The sequence below is a fragment of the Bufo gargarizans genome, chromosome 1 (genome assembly GCF_014858855.1).
Source record: "Bufo gargarizans isolate SCDJY-AF-19 chromosome 1, ASM1485885v1, whole genome shotgun sequence".
NCBI classification, from domain to species: domain Eukaryota; kingdom Metazoa; phylum Chordata; class Amphibia; order Anura; family Bufonidae; genus Bufo; species Bufo gargarizans.
In genome coordinates this window covers 508,623,713-508,644,828 of record NC_058080.1, presented here as the reverse complement: position 1 = coordinate 508,644,828, position 21,116 = coordinate 508,623,713, and the positions used below count along the sequence as shown (strand labels likewise).

Genomic DNA, 21,116 nt, shown 5'->3' with positions numbered 1-21,116 from the left:
GTTGAGTTTCTATGTCGGACAAAAAAGTGCTGCAAGCGGTGTTTTTGTGTGCGTCATGGGATTCTGATAAAAACAGATACAACATGAAACATAATGACAATCAATGGTGCCAGATCCCTTTTTTAATGGACAAAAAAAAAAAAAAGAACCGGCGCCCATTGATCCGTCTTGCTCATTTTAGAGATAATACAACTGGATCCGTTCATAACCGATGTAGCCGATTGTATTATTATAGCTTTTTTGCAGATCCCTGACAGAAACGCAAAAACGCTGATGTGAAAGTAGCCTAACAGCTCTGCATCTACTGATGACTGGGTAGGAGTGAACTTCTGTTTTCAAGTTTAGCGTTCAGGGTTCGGGTTCAGGATATCTAAGAATTCCGTTATGTATTCCGCTACCACAGACCATAAGTTATGGTCCATGGTAGTGGAATCCATAACGGAATTCTTAGATATTCCGAACCTTGTACATCGAACTTGAAAACAGAAGTTCGCTCAACACTACTAATGACACCAAACTGCCTTGTTTACTTTGAGACCTGGTCTATCCAAAGGCATATCTGTACATTATTTGTTATAAAGTTTGCTGTGTGACACAACTTCCCTCAATGCCCAGTGCACCTCTTGCTGTCTAGTGGTCTAATATGGTGGTCAAGTTTATTTATATTGGTTAAAAATATCATCCCAAATGGTCTGGGCACTGGTGTAAATGATCACTGGGCCTTCAGACAACTCTGAATAAATCAACAGTACTGACTAAAATATATCTTATCAAAGAAAAACTGCTTAAAAAAAAAAAAAAAAAGTTACCTGCTGTTACCCCCCTCCCTAAACGAACCTATCTAAAATTTATGAGAAATCAGTCTTGTGAGACCAAAGGCAGGCTGCCTGTTCTCTACATAATACTATAGAAGTCTATGTAGAGGGGAAGTGGAAAGAGAAAGTGCAGAGTGAAAGAGAGACAGAAAAAAAAGGAATGAATCATAGTAAGTTTCTATCTCACCCCAAGTGCTTTATTTAGATCTATAATTCTCAGTACTTATCTAGAATGTCCTATATGGTGTCTGACTCATTCTGAGTGAGTAATAGACAGGAAGCAAAACCTGCTGTCTCCTAGTTTAATCTATGGGAAGGCATGATGAGCAGGTAGAGATAACTGAGGGTCGTAGATTCAGTCAAAAACAGAAAGCTGCTTACAAATTCCAAATACAAGTCATATAATGATTAGAAATAGTGCTTTAACTCATGTACACATAGACACTGCTGCTTATTCTGAAAAGTTATCTGAAAATTTAGGTATGCTTTAATAAATAATCTCCTTGATGATCTAATTACTTTTTTTTTCCTGTAGTTTGGCTTCTGGTTGCACGTGTAGTAAACAATCAGCTTTCCCTGGTTGATATACTATAGAGGAATGTCTTACACTGTGTGTATCCAGAGTATCAAGCATTTACTATCACTTTGTGTTTGGGTGTTGCAATGCCGAATAACCAGTCATTAATAATGTCGTCACCCCTGTGATGTAGGGAATAATAAATAAAAAAAGAATCACTAATGGCTAGTTGGTTAAGTGGCTAATTTTCCTAATAGCCTAGGATTGACTACAGGTTAAAAAATTACATTCTTGGTAGTCTAAGATGGTTTAGGGGTTACTTATAACATACCTTGTGTCTAGGACTGTTTAAGGATATTAATTAATACCCCAGTTGGCCTATAGCACTTAAAGGGGTTTTCTGAGACTTTTGGCATAGGTAATCAGTATATGATTGGTGGAGGTCCAACACCCAGGACTTCCGCAAGTCCTGCAGCCTGTAACAGCGGCTGCTGTGCGCGGCTTTTCCCCTGCTTACCACCGCGGTCCCGGGCACAGTGTTCACCGGTGATCTGTGGCCAGTGCTTCCCACTCACCACTGCATTCTTGGATTTTGTCTGTGTAGGTATTGTTCTGGGATCCGCTCCACAGTTTCCTCTCAGCTCTGTCCACAGAATGCTTGCTGCTTGTTTCCTGCAGCACTTCCTTAAGGGTTGGCGCGCGTCACTTCCTGGGATTTATGGGTTAGGTCATGTGACCAAGCTGACCAATCCTAGCCCTCCTGCACATATATACAGTTGTGTTCAAAATTATTCAACCCCCACTGAAATTGAGTGTTTTGGCCAGTTTGACATTGATTTTGATCATTTCAGTCATCTTGTTTACAATTAAATCAAAGAGGCACTTGTAAGTCAGACAAATATAACATAACATTTATAATGAAATAACCACAAATGTCTTTTCTGTGCTCACATCATTATCAGTTTTATTCAACCCCCAAGTGACATTCAATCTTAGTACAACATCCTTTTCCAGTTATAACAGCTTTTAAACGTGAAGCGTAGCTTGACACAAGTGTCTTGCAGCGATCTACGGGTATCTTCGCCCATTCTTCATGGGCAAAAGCCTCCAGTTCAGTCACATTCTTAGGCTTGCGCGCTGCAACTGCTTTCTTTAAGTCCCACCAGAGGTTCTCAATCAGATTTAAGTCTGGTGACTGCGATGGCCACTTCAAAATGTTCCAGCCTTTAATCTGCAACCATGCTCTAGTGGACTTGGAGGTATGCTTGGGATCATTGTCCTATTGAAAGGTCCAACGTCTCCCAAGCCTCAGGTTTGTGACGGACTGCATCACATTTTCATCCAATATCTCCTGGTACTGAAGAGAATTCATGGTACCTTGCACACGCTGAAGCTTCCCTGTACCTGTAGAAGCAAAACAGCCCTAAAACATGTTTGACCCCCCGCCATGCTTCACAGTAGGCAAGGTGTTCCTTTCTTCATAGGCCTTGTTCTTCCTCCTCCAAACATAGCGTTGATCCATGGGCCCAAACAGTTCTAATTTTGTTTCATCAGTCCACAGAACACTATCCCAAAACTTTTGTGGTTTGTCCACATGACTTTTGGCATACTGCAGTCGACTCTTCTCATTCTTTGGAGACAGCAAGGGGGTGCTCCTGGGAGTTCTGGCATGGAGGCATTCATTACGCAGTGTGCGCCTTATTGTCTGAGCTGAAACTTCAGTACCCACATCTGACAAATCTTTTTTCAGTTCCTCAGCAGTCACACGGGGACTTTTCTCCACTTTGCGCTTCAGGTAGCGCACAGCAGTCGAAGTCAGCATCTTCTTTCTGCCACGACCAGGTAGCGTTTCAACAGTGCCCTTTGCCTTGAATTTGCGAATGATGTTTCCTATGGTGTCTCTTGGTATGTTTAACATTTTTGCAATCTTCTTATAGCCATTGCCCTTCCTGTGAAGAGAAATCACCTCTTCTCTTGTCTTCCTGGACCATTCTCTTGACTTCACCATGTTTGTAAACACACCAGTAAATGTCTAGAAGGAGCTGATTATCACAGTCCTTTTAAATCTGCCTAATTGGTGCTTATTATGCTTGATTGCTGCTCCTTGACATCCACAGGTGTTTTCAATACCTGATCGAAAAGACTTGAATGAACCTCTGTTCTTAAGAGTGGTAGTCTTTAAGGGGTTGAATAATTGTGTCAATGAAGAAATCACAAAAAAAAAAACATTTAATACTGTATTACAAAAACAATTAATGTCATTTTAGTTGCATTTGGTTCTTTAAAAAGTCCTTGTAAGATTTCATTCTGAACACAATTACAAATGTACTCTAAATTCCCTAAAACCCTTTACAGCATTGGGGGTTGAATAATTTTGAACACAACTGTAAGTGGCTCCTCAAGAGGTAGCGACCTGGTGTTCTCCTTGGGAAAATCTATCCCCACCATCAGGGGTACTGTGAAGATCGAGGGGTTCACTTAGACAACGCCCTTAGAGGAGGTAGGACACGTGGCACAGTGGGTTCACACCCGCTGGTTCGTGACACAGCCTTCTCTCTGCTCACCCAGCACACAGGCGTACATTGTACAGTGGCTGTGTTTGGTATCTCATCTCAGCACAACTGAAATGAATGGGCTGCTCCTTGGCCATGTGACCACTGAACATAATGTTGCATGGCCAGGCAATGCTCCATCGGATCCCAGAGGAGCATTTCCTGGCCAACAAGACTCCTCACACTGTTTAAGGCGCTCTCCATAAGGAGATATTGTATTTCCAAAATCCTGATCTAGGCCTCTAACCCAGTTAAGACAGTTCTCTCTGCTCTGCACTGATGAGGGGCAATCACCCTGAAACAGCTGTCTGCAGATGAGGTACTGGCTTAATTATTATCTAAGTCATATCTCAAGGCCTCTTAAAAGGTCAAACATTGACTTATCAGATAGCTGCCTTACATCTGGTAGCTTTAGAGGCAGAGCTTGTTAAGAGCTCATTTGTATACCTTCATCCCAAAGATGGTGAATCACGCATTTTTAGTTTTTTTCAGTTAGGGTGTTCACTGCACAGACATGGCAATACCAATCATTTGTATTTGTTTATTTTTATATAGGTGTAACTCGGAAAATTAGAATATTGCACAAAAGTTCATTTATTTCAGTAATCCAACTTAAAAGGTGAAACTAATATATGAGATAGACTTATTTCTTGCAAAGCGAGATATTTCAAGCCTTTATTTTTTATAATTTGGATGATTATGGCTTACAGCTTATGAAAACCCCAAATTCACAATTCTGAAAATTTAAAATATTGTGAAAAGGTTCAATATTCAATATTCTAGGCTCAAAGTGTCACAATCTAGTCAGCTAATTAATCTATAACATCCACAAAGGGTTCCTAAGCCTTTAAATTGTCTCTCAGTGTGGTTCAGTAGGAATCGCAATCATGAGAAAGACTGCTTACCTGACAGTTGTGCAGAAAACCATCAATGACTCCCTCCATAAGGAGGGAAAGCCTCAAAAGGTAATTGCAAAAGAAGTTGGATGTTCCCAAAGTGCTGTATCAAAGCACATTAATAGAAAGTTATGTGGAAGGGATAAGTGTAGAAGAAAAAGGTGCACAAGCAGCATGGATGACCACAGCCTGGAGAGGATTGTCAGGAAAAAGCCATTCAAAAGTGTTGGGGACTTTAACAAGGAGCGGACTGAGGCTGGAGTTAGTGCATCAAGACCCACCACACACAGACGGATCCTGGGCATAGTCTTCAAATGTCGTATTCCTCTTGTCAAGCCTCTGCTGAACAACAAACACCAGAAGCGTCTTGCCTGGGCTAAAGAAAAAAAGAACGGGTCTGTTGCTCAGTGGTCCAAAATCCTCTTTTCTGATGAGAGCAACTTTTGCATCTCATTTGAAAACCAAGGACCCAGAGTCTGGAGGAATAATGGAGAGGCACACAATGCAAGATGCTTGAAGTCCAGTGTGAAGTTTCCACAGTCTGTGTTGATTTGGGGAGCCATGTCATCTGCTGGTGTTGGTCTACTGTGCTTTATTAAGTCAACGCAGCCATCTACCAGGAGATTTTGGAGCACTTCATGCTTCCTTCAGCAGACAAGCTTTATGTGACTTCATTTTCCATCAGGACTTGGCACCTGCCCACACTGCCAAAAGTACCAAAACCTGGTTCAATGACCCAGGGATTACTATGCTTGATTGGCCAGAAAACTCGCCTGACCTAAACCCCATAGAGAATCTATGGGGCATTGCCAAGAGAAAGATGAAAGACATGAAACCGAACAATGCAGAAGAGCTGAAGGCTTCTATTAAAGCATCCTTGTCTTCCATAACACCTCAGCAGTGCCACTGGCTGATAGCATCCATGCCACGCTGCATTGATGCAAAAGAGGCCCAAACCAAGTACTGAGTACATACAGTGCTGCCCATAATTATTCATACCCCAGGCAAATTTTGACTTAAAGTTACTTTTATTCAACCAGCAAGTAATTTTTTGACAGGAAATGACATATGTGCCTCCCAAAAGATAATAAGACAATGTACGAGAGGCATTATTGTGGTAAAAAAACAATTTCTCAGCTTTTATTTACATTTGAGTAAAAAGTGTCCAGTCCAAAATTATTCATACCTTTCTCAATAATCAATAGAAAAGCCTTTATTGGCTATTACAGCAATAAAATGCTTCCTATAATTGCAGACCAGCTTTTTGCATGTCTCCACAGGTATTTTTGCCTATTAATCTTTAGCAATGAGCTCTAAATCTTTCAGGTTGGAGGGTCTTCTTGCCATCACCCTGATCTTTAGCTCCCGCCACAGATTCTCAATTGGATTCAAGTCTAGACTCTGGCTGGGCCACTCCAAAACGTTAATGTTCTTGTCTGCTAACCATTTCTTCACCACTTTTGCTGTGTGTTTTGGGTCATTGTCATGCTGAAATGTCCACTGGTTGCACAAGGCCAAGTTTCTCTGCAGACTGCCTGATTTTGTCGTTGAGAATCCTCATGTATTGCTCTTTTTTCATGGTGCCGTTTACTGTGATTAGGTTCCCTGGTAGATTGGCTGAAAAACACCCTCAAAGCATTAGCTTCCCACCACCATGTTTGACAGTGGGGATGGTGTTCTTTGGGTTGAAGGCTTCTCCTTTTTTACGCCAACTGGACACTTTTTGCTCAAATGTAAATAAAAGCTGAGAAATGTTTTTTTTTTCCACAATAATGCCTCTTGTACATCGTCTTATTATCTTTTGGGAGACACCTACTGTATGCCATTTACCGTCAAAACATTACTTGCTGGTTGAATAAAAGTAACTTTAAGTCAAAATTTGCCAGGGGTATGAATAATTATAGGCAGCACTGTATGCATGATTATGCTTTTCAGAGGTCCTACATTTTTCTATTTAACATCCTTTTTTAATTGATTTCATGTAATATTCTAATTTTCTGAGATTGTGAATTTGGGGTTTTCATAAACTGTAAGCCATAATAATCTAAATTATAACAAATAAAGGCTTAAAATATCTTGCTTTGCATGTAATGAGTATCTCATATATTAGTTTCACCTTTTAAGTTGCATTACTGAAATAAACAAATGATATTCAAATTTTTCGAGTTTCACCTGTATGTAAAACTGGAAAAGGGGAGTGATTTGAATTTGCAACATCTTTGGGCTTTAAATACTTAAAAAAAAACATTTTTTGTAATTTTCATACAATAATTTTTAGTCTCCTTAGAGTACTTGAACATATGATACTCTAATCGTTTATACCATAGACTAAAATAGACTAAATAGACTAAAACCCTGTGATTTTGCCATGGGGGGTCTGATTGGAGGACAGAGCCATCTCCAACTGTCTAACAACTAAGATACAGCGATCGCTATTGACTGCGGCATCTAAGCTGGATTGTCTGGGAGTTATTCAATCCCGAACACTACGGCTAGGTGTCAGCTCTGTTACACACTGTAAGAAGGAACAAGGAGCCGTCTTTGACGGAAGATACGTGTCACCGAGGTTTCTGGCCTCGGTGAGGTAAGAACCGGGTTTTTTCCTGAAGTGTCAGGTCTGTAGTGCAATCTGACACTTCAACTGTTAGAATGGCTGTAAAGCCAATCCGGGCCGGTTCTTATTGGGAGCAGCCAAAGAGCAGGGTGGGTGGCTGTTCCCCACGGTTCCAGGCCGGGTTTTGGCTGGAATATAAAAAACCCAGCCAGCATGTTCAGGGGAGAAATTATCCTCCATGACAGAGGAGCTGAGGAGTCTGTGGTTTGAGACACTGAGGGATCTGTTTGTGTGAGCCATAGGCTGGGGAAACAGGCCACTAAAGACTGCTGCGGACTCTGGGTGAAAATCATCTGCTGACCAGGTGACGTCTTTTTGCACTGTGAACTTTGTGTGGTGTGAACAGGCACCAAAACGGAACACTTTCTTTTGGCTTGTTTTCTGGCTATGTGTGAATAAACACTGAACTTTGATTTAAACCTTGTTTTTTGCCTCTGTACTGCGTCCGCTTACCCTGCCTACCAAAGCGAATCCCCACAACACCCAGCATCACCACCTATGTGTCTGCTCCATACATTCCCTACATGCAAATAACGTACATGTAGATCATTTTGTCTTAAGGGGTTTTAAATGGAGTCTGTCACAAGGAAAAATAACTGTTAAACCAGGCAATGATAGACAGGCATACACACTAGAGCTCCATTCACACAGGGCACTTGGGGTCCTCTGTGGATGCATAAAGAATGCTTTTTATGATATAACCCATTTAAAACACAAATGACCAGCGTTGAGCCATCTTATCTTTGACAAATTAGGTTCTGTTCATCGGTTCTGATCTTAAAGTGATTCTGTCAGCCAGATTTTAGCTTTTCATATCATCACATCAGTCTCCTCGATCTAGATAAAAATATACTAGTCTTATCCCCATATGTCTTGTCATTTTCCCTAAAAATCGCTTTTATTCATATGCTAACCTTCATAAGGAGCCTAAGGGACTGTCCCTCTGGCCGTTGGAGCCCAGCCGCGCCCCTTTCATTTGGAGCCCAGTGCCGCCAATTATGGTAAGAAAGAACCACCTAAATCAGGCTGCACAAATGGCTTTTCCTCACTAAACCTCTATGCATATTTGTTTAATTGTGGCCATAATTACGCCAGTCTCTAGTGTATTTTTTGTGGTAACCTGGACGTATGTAGAATGACATAGTCTTTTCGTTTTCTCTAGGAACTATTTGAAAATAATGACACCGACACTAACACTAATTGTAAGCAACCATTATTATTGCCAAACATTGCAATTCAAAATGTTGAAGCACAAAGAAGTGAAACGAATGAGGAGGTAATGTAAGCACTTTAATTTCCCACAAATTTTATTATTTTAATAGTATTTTAAATGATATAAAGTAAAATTTGAAGTAATAGTACATTTTAAATTTAAATATTTTTTTTTTAGATGCTAAACTTGTTGAACGAACTAAAGCTAAGATATGCTGGTGATGCATCTGACATAGAATGTTTTTGATCAAATCCACTTTTGAGCCAAAATTCCAACTACATTATCTTTCCATTGGAGGAGACAGAACAGCGAACAGGGGTATTGAATTGGTGTACTTGTTCTAACTGTACACAGATGCCGACCAACATTGAGTAAATTTATTGTCAAGAAATAGCCAATGTGGAACCCTAACTTTGTGACTTTACTTGCATTATTCAACATGAGTATTTTGACATTTTTGTCAGTGAGAGGACACAATAAATATTGCTTTAAGGTCAATTGGACAGGTTCAAACAACACCAGCTGAAAAGGATGTCAACAGGTGAGGTGCTTTTCTCTTTTCTGTTCACTTTCTTGTTTCCTTTGAAAACATTGTCGACATATCATTGGGATACATCCATTTATAATGTACAGCAGTCTGACCACTGGCCTCAGCATCAGCTATTTGTTGCTGCAGAGGGACTACCTGCCATTGCTGCTGCCTATGCATTACCATACATTTTACAGCTTTAGCGCTTTGTGATCCTAGTAAAAGCTGCATTCTGTTCTTTAGACTGACTGCCATCATATCATGAACACTGAATTGCGCAGGTAATGTATTAGGCAAGTTTACAGTATTCTGATATAGCTTCTGTTTATAACGGACTATAAGGACTTTTCTGGTTGAATGCGAAATGTAAGCCTTTTTGAAACATTCCGGCAAACATAATAGTAGTCAAATCCTATTCAAATCCCTACACGACCTAGGCTCTGGATACCTGAAGGTTATATTTGCATCTGTGTCACACCTCACACAACCTCAGATCAAAATGATCCAATAACTTGACCACCCCCAGAATTCAACTAAAAACCTTTAGAGCCAGAGCTTTCTGTCATGCTGCCCCCTACCTTGTGGAATGCCCTGCCAAACGCAATCAAGACATCTCCAACCCTGGACACATTTAAATCAAAACTGAAAAGCCACCTATTTAGCCTGGCATTTACGATCACATAACTTTTTCCCCCTGTACATATCACTATGTACCGATCTGAGAGAAGCTTATGCGCATTAAGTCCTACGGGAGAAAAGGGCTTTACAAATGCTTTGTTGTTGTTGTAGTCTATTGGCCAGCATAATGGATCAGTCTGTTTTACCTTATACTAGTGAGAAAACAGAGTCCTGTCTGCATAAACCAGAATGATCCATTATGCTGCACATATATTTTTCTCAGACCAAACAAAACGGAATGCCTCTAGAAGGATTCCATGTGTGTTTTTACATTTTCTTATAAACAAAACCGATAATGGAATGACCGACTGCTAACACAAACTACTCTTAAATTTATTTAAGTAGATGATTTACCTTGTCCACGGGTGGGTTCAAAACCGCTTTATCATCTACGTTTTTCATGTACACCAGTGAACTTCCAGATGCACACGCTAATCTTATGAATAGTCCTTTTGCCCTCTATCTGGCTGTTATAAGTCAGTATACAGCCAAAGAACCAGTATGGAATAGTCTAGTAGACATTAGTATTCCATTCTGCTGTGTCTTGTAAATATAAAACTCTGTTGAATGGAGGCTGTAGTAAGGGAGCGTGGTACAGCCCTGCAGGCAAGAAAAGTATCCATCTGATATTTCCAGATGGCATGGAGATGCAGGAGTCTGCAAGTCTATGCGTCTGGTAAGATGGTCAGATCATGTCTGCCATTGTTTGCAAGGAAATTGGAAAAGGACGGTGGAGTTGACAGGGGGTGCAGTTACAGCGTCCATCACCTCGTGAGCTGCAGAAGTGCATTTTGAAAGGGTTAAAGTGGACACACAGTGTAGGTGGAGGGACCATGTAAAGTGTTTTGGCTTGGTGCTGATGGGACCCTGCTAGTAGCTGTTAAAACCGGTAAGGGGAGTTATGCATGTTTAATGAAAACATCATTATGATTCGAATTAAAATTTTAAAATGGCAATTGTGGTTTCAACATCCCTCCTTCGTTTTGTTGATTCCACTGACAATATTCTTTAATCTTTTTTTTCACAGACTTCAAAGAAAGGCAGCGTACAGGTCATTCACTGCCTGGATACATGGATACTTGGGGATTGGAAACCGGCGTCCAATTCCTTCTTGAGTTGTGAAAACAGTATGGAATAGTTTTCCAAACCCTGACCATGAATACATGGGTTACAAACCGCATCCTGATAGACCTGCTGAGTTCATGGCCTTTGAATGAAACTAAACATTTTCTATTGATTTCTTGAATTTTGGCTCTATCAATTAAGCGAATCCCTTGCGTGAATCATGCTCCATGTTTATGATGCCAGGTTATGGAGTGCTAGAGCCAAAGGCAGTTTCGTGATTTATAATATTTTGTGACTCTGCTTGACCTTCAGTATACCAAGTCATACTGAAAGTCAAGGAAAAAAATAAGAGTTGCGGTGGCAATGCTTGCATACCTATATACTGTACTGTATCACGATAGGAGAATGAGTCTCGGTTGTGGGCCTACTATCACACTACTGACATTGCTAATGCACATGGAAAAAGTCTGAATAATTGTAACTTGAATCCAAGGAGGGATTCTACATCGTAGTGAAAAATCTTCAATTAGTCTGTGAGAAATATACTGACTGGATGACAAGGCTGTGGCCGACAAACCTACATAATAGACAGTCAGCTGGAGCATGTGTTGTATGTACGTTTGTCTGCACCAGCCATATTATTCATTTATTATGGAATACACGAGAATTGTTCACTGCGATGATGAGTGCCTCCTCGGTTTATATCTAAGAATACACATAATAATATTTGAAAAAAAGTTGCTACTTTGAAGCTATATAGATGAGGTCATGCAGAGGCACACCAAATTCTAAATCATGAAAATGACTTTTGCTCTTTCAATACGAGCAGTGTCCTGAGAGGAGGATGATTATCATGCCCGTCTCCTGATTCCCAAAAGGGACTTGTTCCTATGAAAGAGCCATCCTGGATAGCACTTTTCTTTGAACTACGTTAAAATCAGTTCCTCATTTGTGCTCATTACGATTGTCTTTTACTCGTGTTTTTGCAGCCATAATGAGCAACTGAATCGGTCACCAACCTAAGGCATATTAACCCCATAAGGACCCTGCCATTTTTCACCTTAAGGACCAGGCTATTTTTAGCAAATCTGACATGTGTCACTTTATGTGGTATTGTGGTAATAACTTTAAAATTGTGTTTTTGTACTCACCATAAAATCTGTTTCTCATTCAATTCATTGGGGGACACAGCACCATGGGTATACAGGAGAGAGAAACAAAAGCAAAGAACCAACATGTCCTGGACCGGGGAAGAAAGAAGAGCAGCCCGATGACAAAGAAAATGAAAACAAAGGGTGGGATCTGTGTCCCCCAATGAATTGAACGAGAAACGGGTTCTACGGTAAGTACAAAAATCCAATTTTCTCATTAATGTCATTGGGGTACACAGCACCATGGGAGGCTCCAGGACCAGGAACAGTCCAAAGAGAAAAATTATGGGAGACTGCCAGGATCCCAAGTACAAGTGCCTGGTAAAAAAAATAAAAAGGCCATATGCAAAAAGGTAACAAGGGGAAACACCCAGCTCCACCCAGGGTGGGAAAAATAAGAAGCTAGAGAATAGGGAGCAGGGCTAGCTGTCCTGCACAAGAACTAAGAGTGGAACAAGTGCGCACTAGAGAGCCAGAGGAAGGATCTGGAAAAGCCAGGGCTCCCCCTGAAAAACAGGAGAGCAGCACAAACCGGAAGGCGTCTGTTGGTAATGACCTAGCACTCTGGATATAGAAGGATGCCCCAGGAGGAGGATCTATAAGAGGACAGAGCCAACATTAAAGATTAGACTATGAGGGGACCAGGTGGAAGAGAAAATGCCTGGTAAATGGACAGGAGCAGTCCTGAACCGGAAAAAAGATTCCTGGACACAAGCTAAAGGAAGACCCAGTGGACCACCCCTCCGCAAAAGGAAGGTGATACCATAAGGCTTGGAAGCAAGGGAACCCGACCAGTAAGAGGATCTGGCAAGGAAAAAACTCTAAATTGTCTCAGACCAAAAACATGGCAGGTCCGTGCCAAACACCATGTGAAGGCCAGGGGAGAAAGGAAACAAGGAAGCACTGGAGGCTGAACGATTGAGAGAAAGAATAGCAAAAACTCACCATGGGAAGGGAGCAAGCCTCCTTCCACTGCAAGGCAGGTGGGAAAAGAGAAACACCCTAGGAGAAGGTGGAAACTCCATCCTGCCAGAAAAAGCAGCCAACCTCTGGGGGAGGAGGGGGGTCCTCGGTAATGGCCAGGAGAACAGAACGTAAAGACAGGCGTCCCGTACCAAGGAGGCGAGATTCGAGCCTCAGAAAAACTGGAACAGAACATCACTGTGAAATGCAAGACTAAAGAATCCCTGGCCACATGAAACTCAGGAAAAGAGGAATCAGTCGCAGGCCCTGGTAATACAAGTGGAGACACACTCGTCTGAGAAATATTGGAGTAGAAGAGAGAGGACTCCAAACAGCCTAAGGAGGAACAGTTCTCAAATCGAGGGAAAGCTCCATTCCAGAAGTGGCCAAAACGAATGTAAATTGCAAACCGGAGCAACAACTCAGAGGTACCAGGACCTGAACCTAGGGAAATGGGAATAGAGGTTAGAACCTCAAGAGGGAAACAAGTCTATGGGGACCCAGGAGGGAAAAGAACCAAACCGGGCCCAAAGAAGCAGCAGTCATACAGAGCATGTGCGGTTAGAGATGCCATGAGTAGCTTCCCCAGAGGGAACCGGCCAGTAAAGGCCAGGGTAGCTAGATGGTCTAAGAACCATTGGGGCAGGGACTCCAAGCAGAAATACCCAGTCAGAGGCTCAAGTAGGGTCCACAGAACTGAACCACATGAAGACAATATTAGCCAGATTATCAAAAGAAAAATGAAATGTATCCACCATAGGGAAAAGAAACATCAGCCCTGGTTAACCAACCATCCCAAGTGTAGTGACTAGCATAGTGTATAACACTGCCCTGGAAGGGGCAAGCACATCACCCTGGATTTTGTAAAAGAATCACCAGACATCCATATGTCAGAAAAGAATGCAGAATTTGCCTGGAGTAGCCAGGAGAGACTACACTGACATGTAGAAACCAGATACCAGCAGAGCACAATGAAACCCCCAAGAAAGGGGGAAGAAACTGACAGGTGCAGACAACAGCAAGGCCCAAGCGAACGGCACTTGTCATGTAGCACACTAATCAGAGAACATAAGGGAGTACGAAGAACGCCTAGACCATGGAAGAACTACGGGACCATGTCCGATACAAGAGTGAGGAGCAGAAAATTCCAACCACCAAGTAGGTGTGCGGCGCTCACTAGTCCTGTCACGGTCATATCAGAGAAGACGTCCAGCGATGACCCGAAAACTGCAGTAGAGGTTAGTGTTCACAATACTTCTTATCCCTGCAGGATAGAACATCCAATGGTGATCCAGGTACTCCGCCAGGACTGGGACATGGACCTCTGTGAAAACAAAACAGAGAGGCAGTAACAACAACGTGAGTACTCCATCAATGAAATGGGGTAAGGGTACTTTTACACTTGCGTTAAACTTTTCCGGTATTGAGTTTCATCCTAGGAGCTCAATACCGGAAAAAAAACCTGATCAGTGTTAGGCCTCATGCACACGACCGTTGTTTGGGTCCGCATCCGAGCCGCCGTTTTGGCGGCTCAGATGCGGACCCATTCACGTTAACGGGGCTGCAAAAGATGCGGACAGCACTCCGTGTGCTGTCCGCAGCCGTTGCTCCGTTCCGCCGCCCCGCTAAAAAAATATAACATGTCCTATTCTTGTCCGCGCTTTGCGGATAAGAATAGGCATTTATATTGCCGGCGCCCATTCCGTAAATTGCGAAAAGGCAACACGGGCGGCTTCAGTTTTTTTGCGTAGTGCAGACTAAAACCAGACAGGTGTAATGGCTACAGCATCTGGAGATGGTACAGGTACTCCACCTCTGCATGGTGCACCCTAGAACCAGACAAGTGAAATGGCTATTTATCTTTGACCACGCCTCGCCTGATGCTCTGTTCCGAGTCAGACTCTGTGCAGAGGAGTCCCCGTTGAGGCAGAAGAAACCTGAGGCGTTTCCCTCAGTGCTAGTCCCGTCCTGGGAGGAAACCAGGATGCAGGGGGAAGCGCGACCTATGAGGGGAGACCCCAGGCCACTATTGGACTCTGCCTCCTGATATGGACCGAGGCAGGAAGCAAAGGATATCCACTGGGGGGCCTATGCTGCCGCATGAGGGCAGGGATTTCTGTCCTGGAAGCGACCCAAGCACAAAGAGGAGGAGCAGGACGATAACAAGACCTGGTGTCTGAGCATGAGCGTACCCAGTTAGCAGAGGAGTCCCTGGGGGGCAGAGGCGGCCGCATTTGGGAAGGCAAGCGGTCCAATAACTCCACCATGGATTGGGAGGGCTAGATTCCCTATGGCCTGGGACAGAGAAGGGACCCATTCAAGAGGGGCCTATGCAGAAAGAGGGGACAGGGAGCCCTGAGGGAGCCTGGAGACCAGGCACTGCGCACAAACAGGGTCAGGCAGACCGTATGGCGACTTTCTACAGCAACGGGCACACAAAAAATAAGTGGCGACCCCGAAGGTGGGCTGGGAATGGGGGACTTCGCTATGTACCACCGCCATAAACCATGTGACATTGCCCAAACACTTTGATGCATGTCTCTGTGGCACTGCCATAGCCCATGTGACAGTGCCCAAACACCTTGATGCATGTCTATGTACCACTGCCATAGACCATTTGACATTGCCCAAACACCTTGATTCATGTCTCTGTGGCACTGCCATAGCCCATGTGACAGTGCCCAAACACCTTGATGCATGTCTCCGTGGCACCGCCATAGCCCATGTGACAGTGCCCAAACACCTCGATGCATGTCTATGTACCACCGCCATAACCCATGTGACAGTGCCCAAACACCTTGATGCATGTCTCTGTGGCACTGCCATAGCCCATATGACAGTGCCAAAACACCTTGATGCATGTCTATGTACCACCACCATAACCCATGTGACAGTGCCCAAACATCTTGATGCATGTCTTTGTGGTACCGCCACACCTTGATGCATGTCTATGTGCAACCGCCATAGCCCATGTGACAGTGCCCAAATACCTTGATGCATGTCTCTGTGGCACCGCCATAGCCCATGACAGTGTTCAAACACCTTGATGCATTTCTATGTACCACCGCCATAGCCCATGTGACAATGCCCAAAAACCCCTGATGCCTGTCTATGTACCACCACCATAACCCATGTGACAGTACACAAATACCTTGATGCATGTCTATGTACCACCGCCATAGACCATGTGACATTGCCCCCAAACACCTTGATGCATGTCTGTGTGAGAGACTACGACACCCCTTATGTCACTTTGATCTGTGACATTGATTTTACTGTAGCCTATATGCAGCAAAAATTTGTATTGCTGCAGGTGCCCCCAATCTTTTAGGGTATACATGACCATCCCAACCTGAATGGTTTTCCAAGTTCTGGATGACTTATTTTGGAATAATGTCCCCCATTATGGCCTTTCTATAATGAACCAGAATAATGATAGCTCCTTTGTAGTAGATCACCTGTGTTCTATGTACCTTTTATTATGTAAAGTAGGTTTGCCCAAATGCCTCCTCAGTGGCTGACTCTGTGTAGTCCCTCCGCTCCTGCACCTCTGTCCTCCGCCTGTCAGGTGAACTCACGCCACTCACACCGCTCCTCCTTTCCGTGGCAAACGACATGCGCAGAGAGCTGGCGCATGCACGCTTCCTTCGTTGAGGCTGCTGCAAGGAAACCGCGCGGGCCTGGACATGTGGATCCAGGACGCATGCGCGAGATTACGGCGCAATAAAAAAAAAAAAAAAAACGTCCAGGAGAGGAGTATATAACGGAATAATTAACAGCGGGGAGGCGCTGGGCTCCAAGAGAAGGAGTGCGGCTGGGCTCCAATAGCCAGAAGGACAGCCCCTTGGGTTCCTTATGAAGTTAATTTGCATATAAATGATGAGATTTTTAGCAAAAATGACAAGACATGTGGGAGTAAGACTAGTATAATTTTATCTAGATCAAGGGGACTGATATGATGATACGAAAAGCTCTTTAGCTAAAATCTGGCTGACAGAATCCCTTTAAAGGGGTTGTCTCACTTGAGTAAGTGGCATTTATCATGTAGAGAAAGTTTATACAAGGCAATTGCCAATATATTGTTACTATCCATATTGCTTCCTTTTACTGGCTAAATTCATTTTCCCATCACATTATACACTGCTCTTTTCCATGGTTACAGACCACCCTGCAATCCATCAGTGGTGGTCGTGCTTGCACACTATAGGAGAAAGCTTCAGCCTCTCTGGTGGCCAGGACCATGGGTGAGCATATAGGCTATTGTGCAAGCACGACCACCACTGACTGATTGTAGGGTGGTCTGTAACAATGGAAACGAGCATTGTATAATGTGGTGGAAAAATGAATCCAGCCAGCAAAGGAGGCAATATGGATAATAACAATATATCAGTAAGTGGCTTGTATTAACTTTCTCAACATGATAAATGACACTTACTGAAGTGAGACAACCGCTTTAACTGATTACATTAATCCTATTTGAGAGAATTATGGGATATAACTTTTTTATTGATGGGCTTCAACTTTTGGAAATGAAAGAGCTACAGCACTGGTTTGTGCGCATGGAAAAACTTTGAAGGAGAGGCAGGACTGATTCTGATCTTTATGCTGTTAATTTAAAGGATCATGGATGTCCCAGCAAGTTAACCATCAATTTATCAATAAGCGATAGCATATTTAAGTGATATGCCATCAATTTCTGAGACTGTAAAGCCCTTTAAAATAGCTGCTAAATCAGTAACACAACTAATTACTATTATTGTTAATAAGTCCCCCATCAATTTGCATTCAGAATACAGTGTACTGTATACCACCATAGTCACGCATCATCTTACCTCTATGACCTTTGCTGCACCATCAGTCATAGCAAGAGGGCAACTGAACAATCCAGAGGACGGTGAATAGAGATAGAGCTTTACAATCTGGATCAGGCGGCTGTAGAATTCACAATGGATGTAATGTTATTAAATTCACAGGTCTAATAATTATTTGAATATGAAACATAACTTTTTATTAAAACAATGGCTAAAAATGTACACGTGGCAATTGAGTGCACTCTGTATTTTCTCTCAATTAGCAGCTCTGTCTGACATAAGAATAACACACTTTCATTATATACAGAATGTCTATCTCACATTGGATGCGTGTACCTTGCCATTAAATGTCATTGTCATGGATGGCACTGCTATGGGTAGCACTAACACACTTTTAGAAGCGAGAGGACTGAAATAAAACTTACATTTCTTTTTGTTAGAACAGATGATCCGCAATAAAATAGGTATATATTATGGTTCAATATCTTTTTATTGAGATATAAGATACGTAGTAGCATAAAATCGAAAGAATGCTTCATGAGAATGACAACTTAGACATGTATGAGGAGTAAATCCTCCAAGGTAAACAAATGACAAAGCATGTAACAATAATTAAACCAGTAAAATAGGTATATATTATAAGAAACACTATAACCCCTGGAATATTAAAAGTCACATAGAAGATCCATAAAGGTATAAAATACTGGACCAGTGGTCTTGAGCTTTGATATGGCCATGGAACTCCTTGGTGATGTCTAATATTCTTACAATATAAAGTAATGTGTACATTATCCCATATACATTTAAAAAACAGAAAAAATGGTATTCCCATTACTTAATGGATTAGGAAATTCCAAACCTCTGGGACCTCCCTAATTGAGAGAAGGTCACCAGCTTTTACTAGGTGATAGCCCATTCACACCCCTGCAGCTGTTCAGGTGTAGTTTTGTTGATGTAAGCCGGCCTGGATCTACACAGCTCCATCAAATATGTAGAGGACAGAACTTGTCACTGTAGTACTGCTTCCTTTGACTTCCATGGGAACATCACTGTAGCAATAAGCTCCCTCTGTTACAGCTGATGGGGGTTTGGGGTGTCAGACCACCGCTGATCAGTTAGTGATAGCATATTCTGTATAGGCCATCACTTAAAGAAAGTTTGACAACCCCTTTAAGGTTTTCTCCTGCACTTGTAGTATAAAAAAAATTACCGAAAATCGTGGCACTAAATAGCTTATATATGGTTTACTGCAGATGGACAGGAAATGCTTACAGGAAGTATTTTTCTGTGGTTACTATATTTAGATGTCATCTAAGAAAATGTACATCCACGTCACTTTTCCTCGTAAGCGTTGCTTTTTATCTATAGAATTTGATGTCATCAAAAATCTGTAACACGCATTAGTGGTGTCTGTACAGACAAGATAGCGATATGAAGGTTTAATCGCAATCTGTATTTCTGAGAAACTTATCTTATCAGGTGTTTTTTCGGTCACAAAACTCAGTAACGTAATTTTTTTTAAATAACACCAAAAAAAGAACATAAGGTGGCAAAAAATGTAATTTTCATTGTCAGACATTAAACTGAGCTCCACTGGCAGCTAACAAACTGGGACATTTCACATTTTACTAAGCACACCAAGTGCTGCCCCCCTGTGCATTGACCCAAGGTGCCTGCTCAATGATCATGTCATGTATCCTTAAGTACCGGGGCATCATGCAGTACCGGTACGTCATGTGTCCGAAACAGGTTAAATGAATCACTTCTTACTAATCAATAAACAGAAAAGAAAGGTGGAGCTTTTCCAATATATTAGAGCCAACGTCTTTCCAACCTCTGACCTGGGATGGGTTTGGATAACCCATAAGGTCTACAGTCGTGGCCAAAAGTTTTGAGAATGACACAAATATTAGTTTTCACAAAGTTTGCTGCTAAACTGCTTTTAGATCTTTGTTTCAGTTGTTTCTGTGATGTAGTGAAATATAATTACACGCACTTCATATGTTTCAAAGGTTTTTATCGACAATTACCTGACATTTATGCAAAGAGTCAGTATTTGCAGTGTTGGCCCTTCTTTATCAGGACCTCTGCAATTCGACTGGGCATGCTCTCAATCAACTTCTGGGCCAATTCCTGACTGATAGCAACCCATTCTTTCATAATCACTTTTTGGAGTTTGTCAGAATTAGTGGGTTTTTGTTTGTCCGCCCGCCTCTTGAGGATTGACCACAAGTTCTCAATGGGATTAAGATCTGGGGAGTTTCCAGGCTATGGACCCAAAATGTCAACGTTTTGGTCCCCGAGCCACTTAGTTATCACTTTTGCCTTATGGCACGGTGCTCCATCGTGCTGGAAAATGCATTGTTCTTCACCAAACTGTTGTTGGATTGTTGGAAGAAGTTTCTGTTGGAGGGTGTTTTGGTACCATTCTTTATTCGTGGCTGTGTTTTGGGGGCAAAATTGTGAGTGAGCCCACTCCCTTGGATGAGAAGCAACCCCACACATAAATGGTCTCAGGATGCTTTACTGTTGGCATGACACAGGACTGATGGTAGCGCTGACCTTTTCTTCTCCGGACAAGCCTTTTTTCTGATGCCCCAAACAATCGGAAAGAGGCTTCATCGGAGAATATGACTTTGCCCCAGTCCTCAGCAGTCCATTCACCATATTTTCTGCGGAAGATCAATCTGTCCCTGATGTTTTTTTTGGAGAGAAGTGGCTTCTTTGCTGCCCTTCTTGACACCAGGCCATCTTCCAAAAGTCTTCGCCTCACTGTGCGTGCAGATGCGCTCACACCTGCCTGCTGCCATTCCTGAGCAAGCTCTGCACTGGTGGCACTCCGATCCCACAGCTGAATTCTCTTTAGGAGAAGAACCTGGCACTTGCTGGACTTTCTTGGACGCCCTGAAGCCTTCTTAACAAGAATTGAACCTCTTTCCTTGAAGTTCTTGATGATCCTATAAATTGCAGATTGAGGTGCAATCTTAGTAGCCACAATATCCTTGCCTGTGAAGCCATTTTTATGCAACGCAATGATGGCTGCACGCGTTTCTTTGCAGGTCACCATGGTTAACAATGGAAGAACAATGAATTGAAGCATCACCCTCCTTTTAACAGGTCAAGTCTGCCATTTTAACCCAATCAGCCTGACGTAATGATCTCCAGCCTTGTGCTCGTCAACAGTCTCACCTGAGTTAACAAGAAGATTACTGAAATGATCTCAGCAGGTCCTTTAATGACAGCAATGAAATGCAGTGGAAAGTTTTTTTGGGGATTAAGTTAATTTTCATGGCAAAGAAGGACTATGCAATT

At 42.5% G+C, this 21,116-nt stretch overlaps 1 protein-coding gene across 2 annotated transcripts in view; it reads right to left on the bottom strand.

Moving 5' to 3' along the window:
* The window catches only part of LOC122924313 (acyl-CoA dehydrogenase family member 11-like), a 115,909-nt gene that overhangs the window by 27,445 nt on the left and 67,348 nt on the right, over positions 1–21,116 (bottom strand). For both annotated transcript variants that reach the window (XM_044275270.1, XM_044275269.1), the window contains exon 4: positions 17,826–17,925. In XM_044275270.1, coding sequence (XP_044131205.1) covers positions 17,826–17,925 — 100 coding nt within the window. The remainder of the gene's footprint in view (positions 1–17,825; positions 17,926–21,116) is intronic.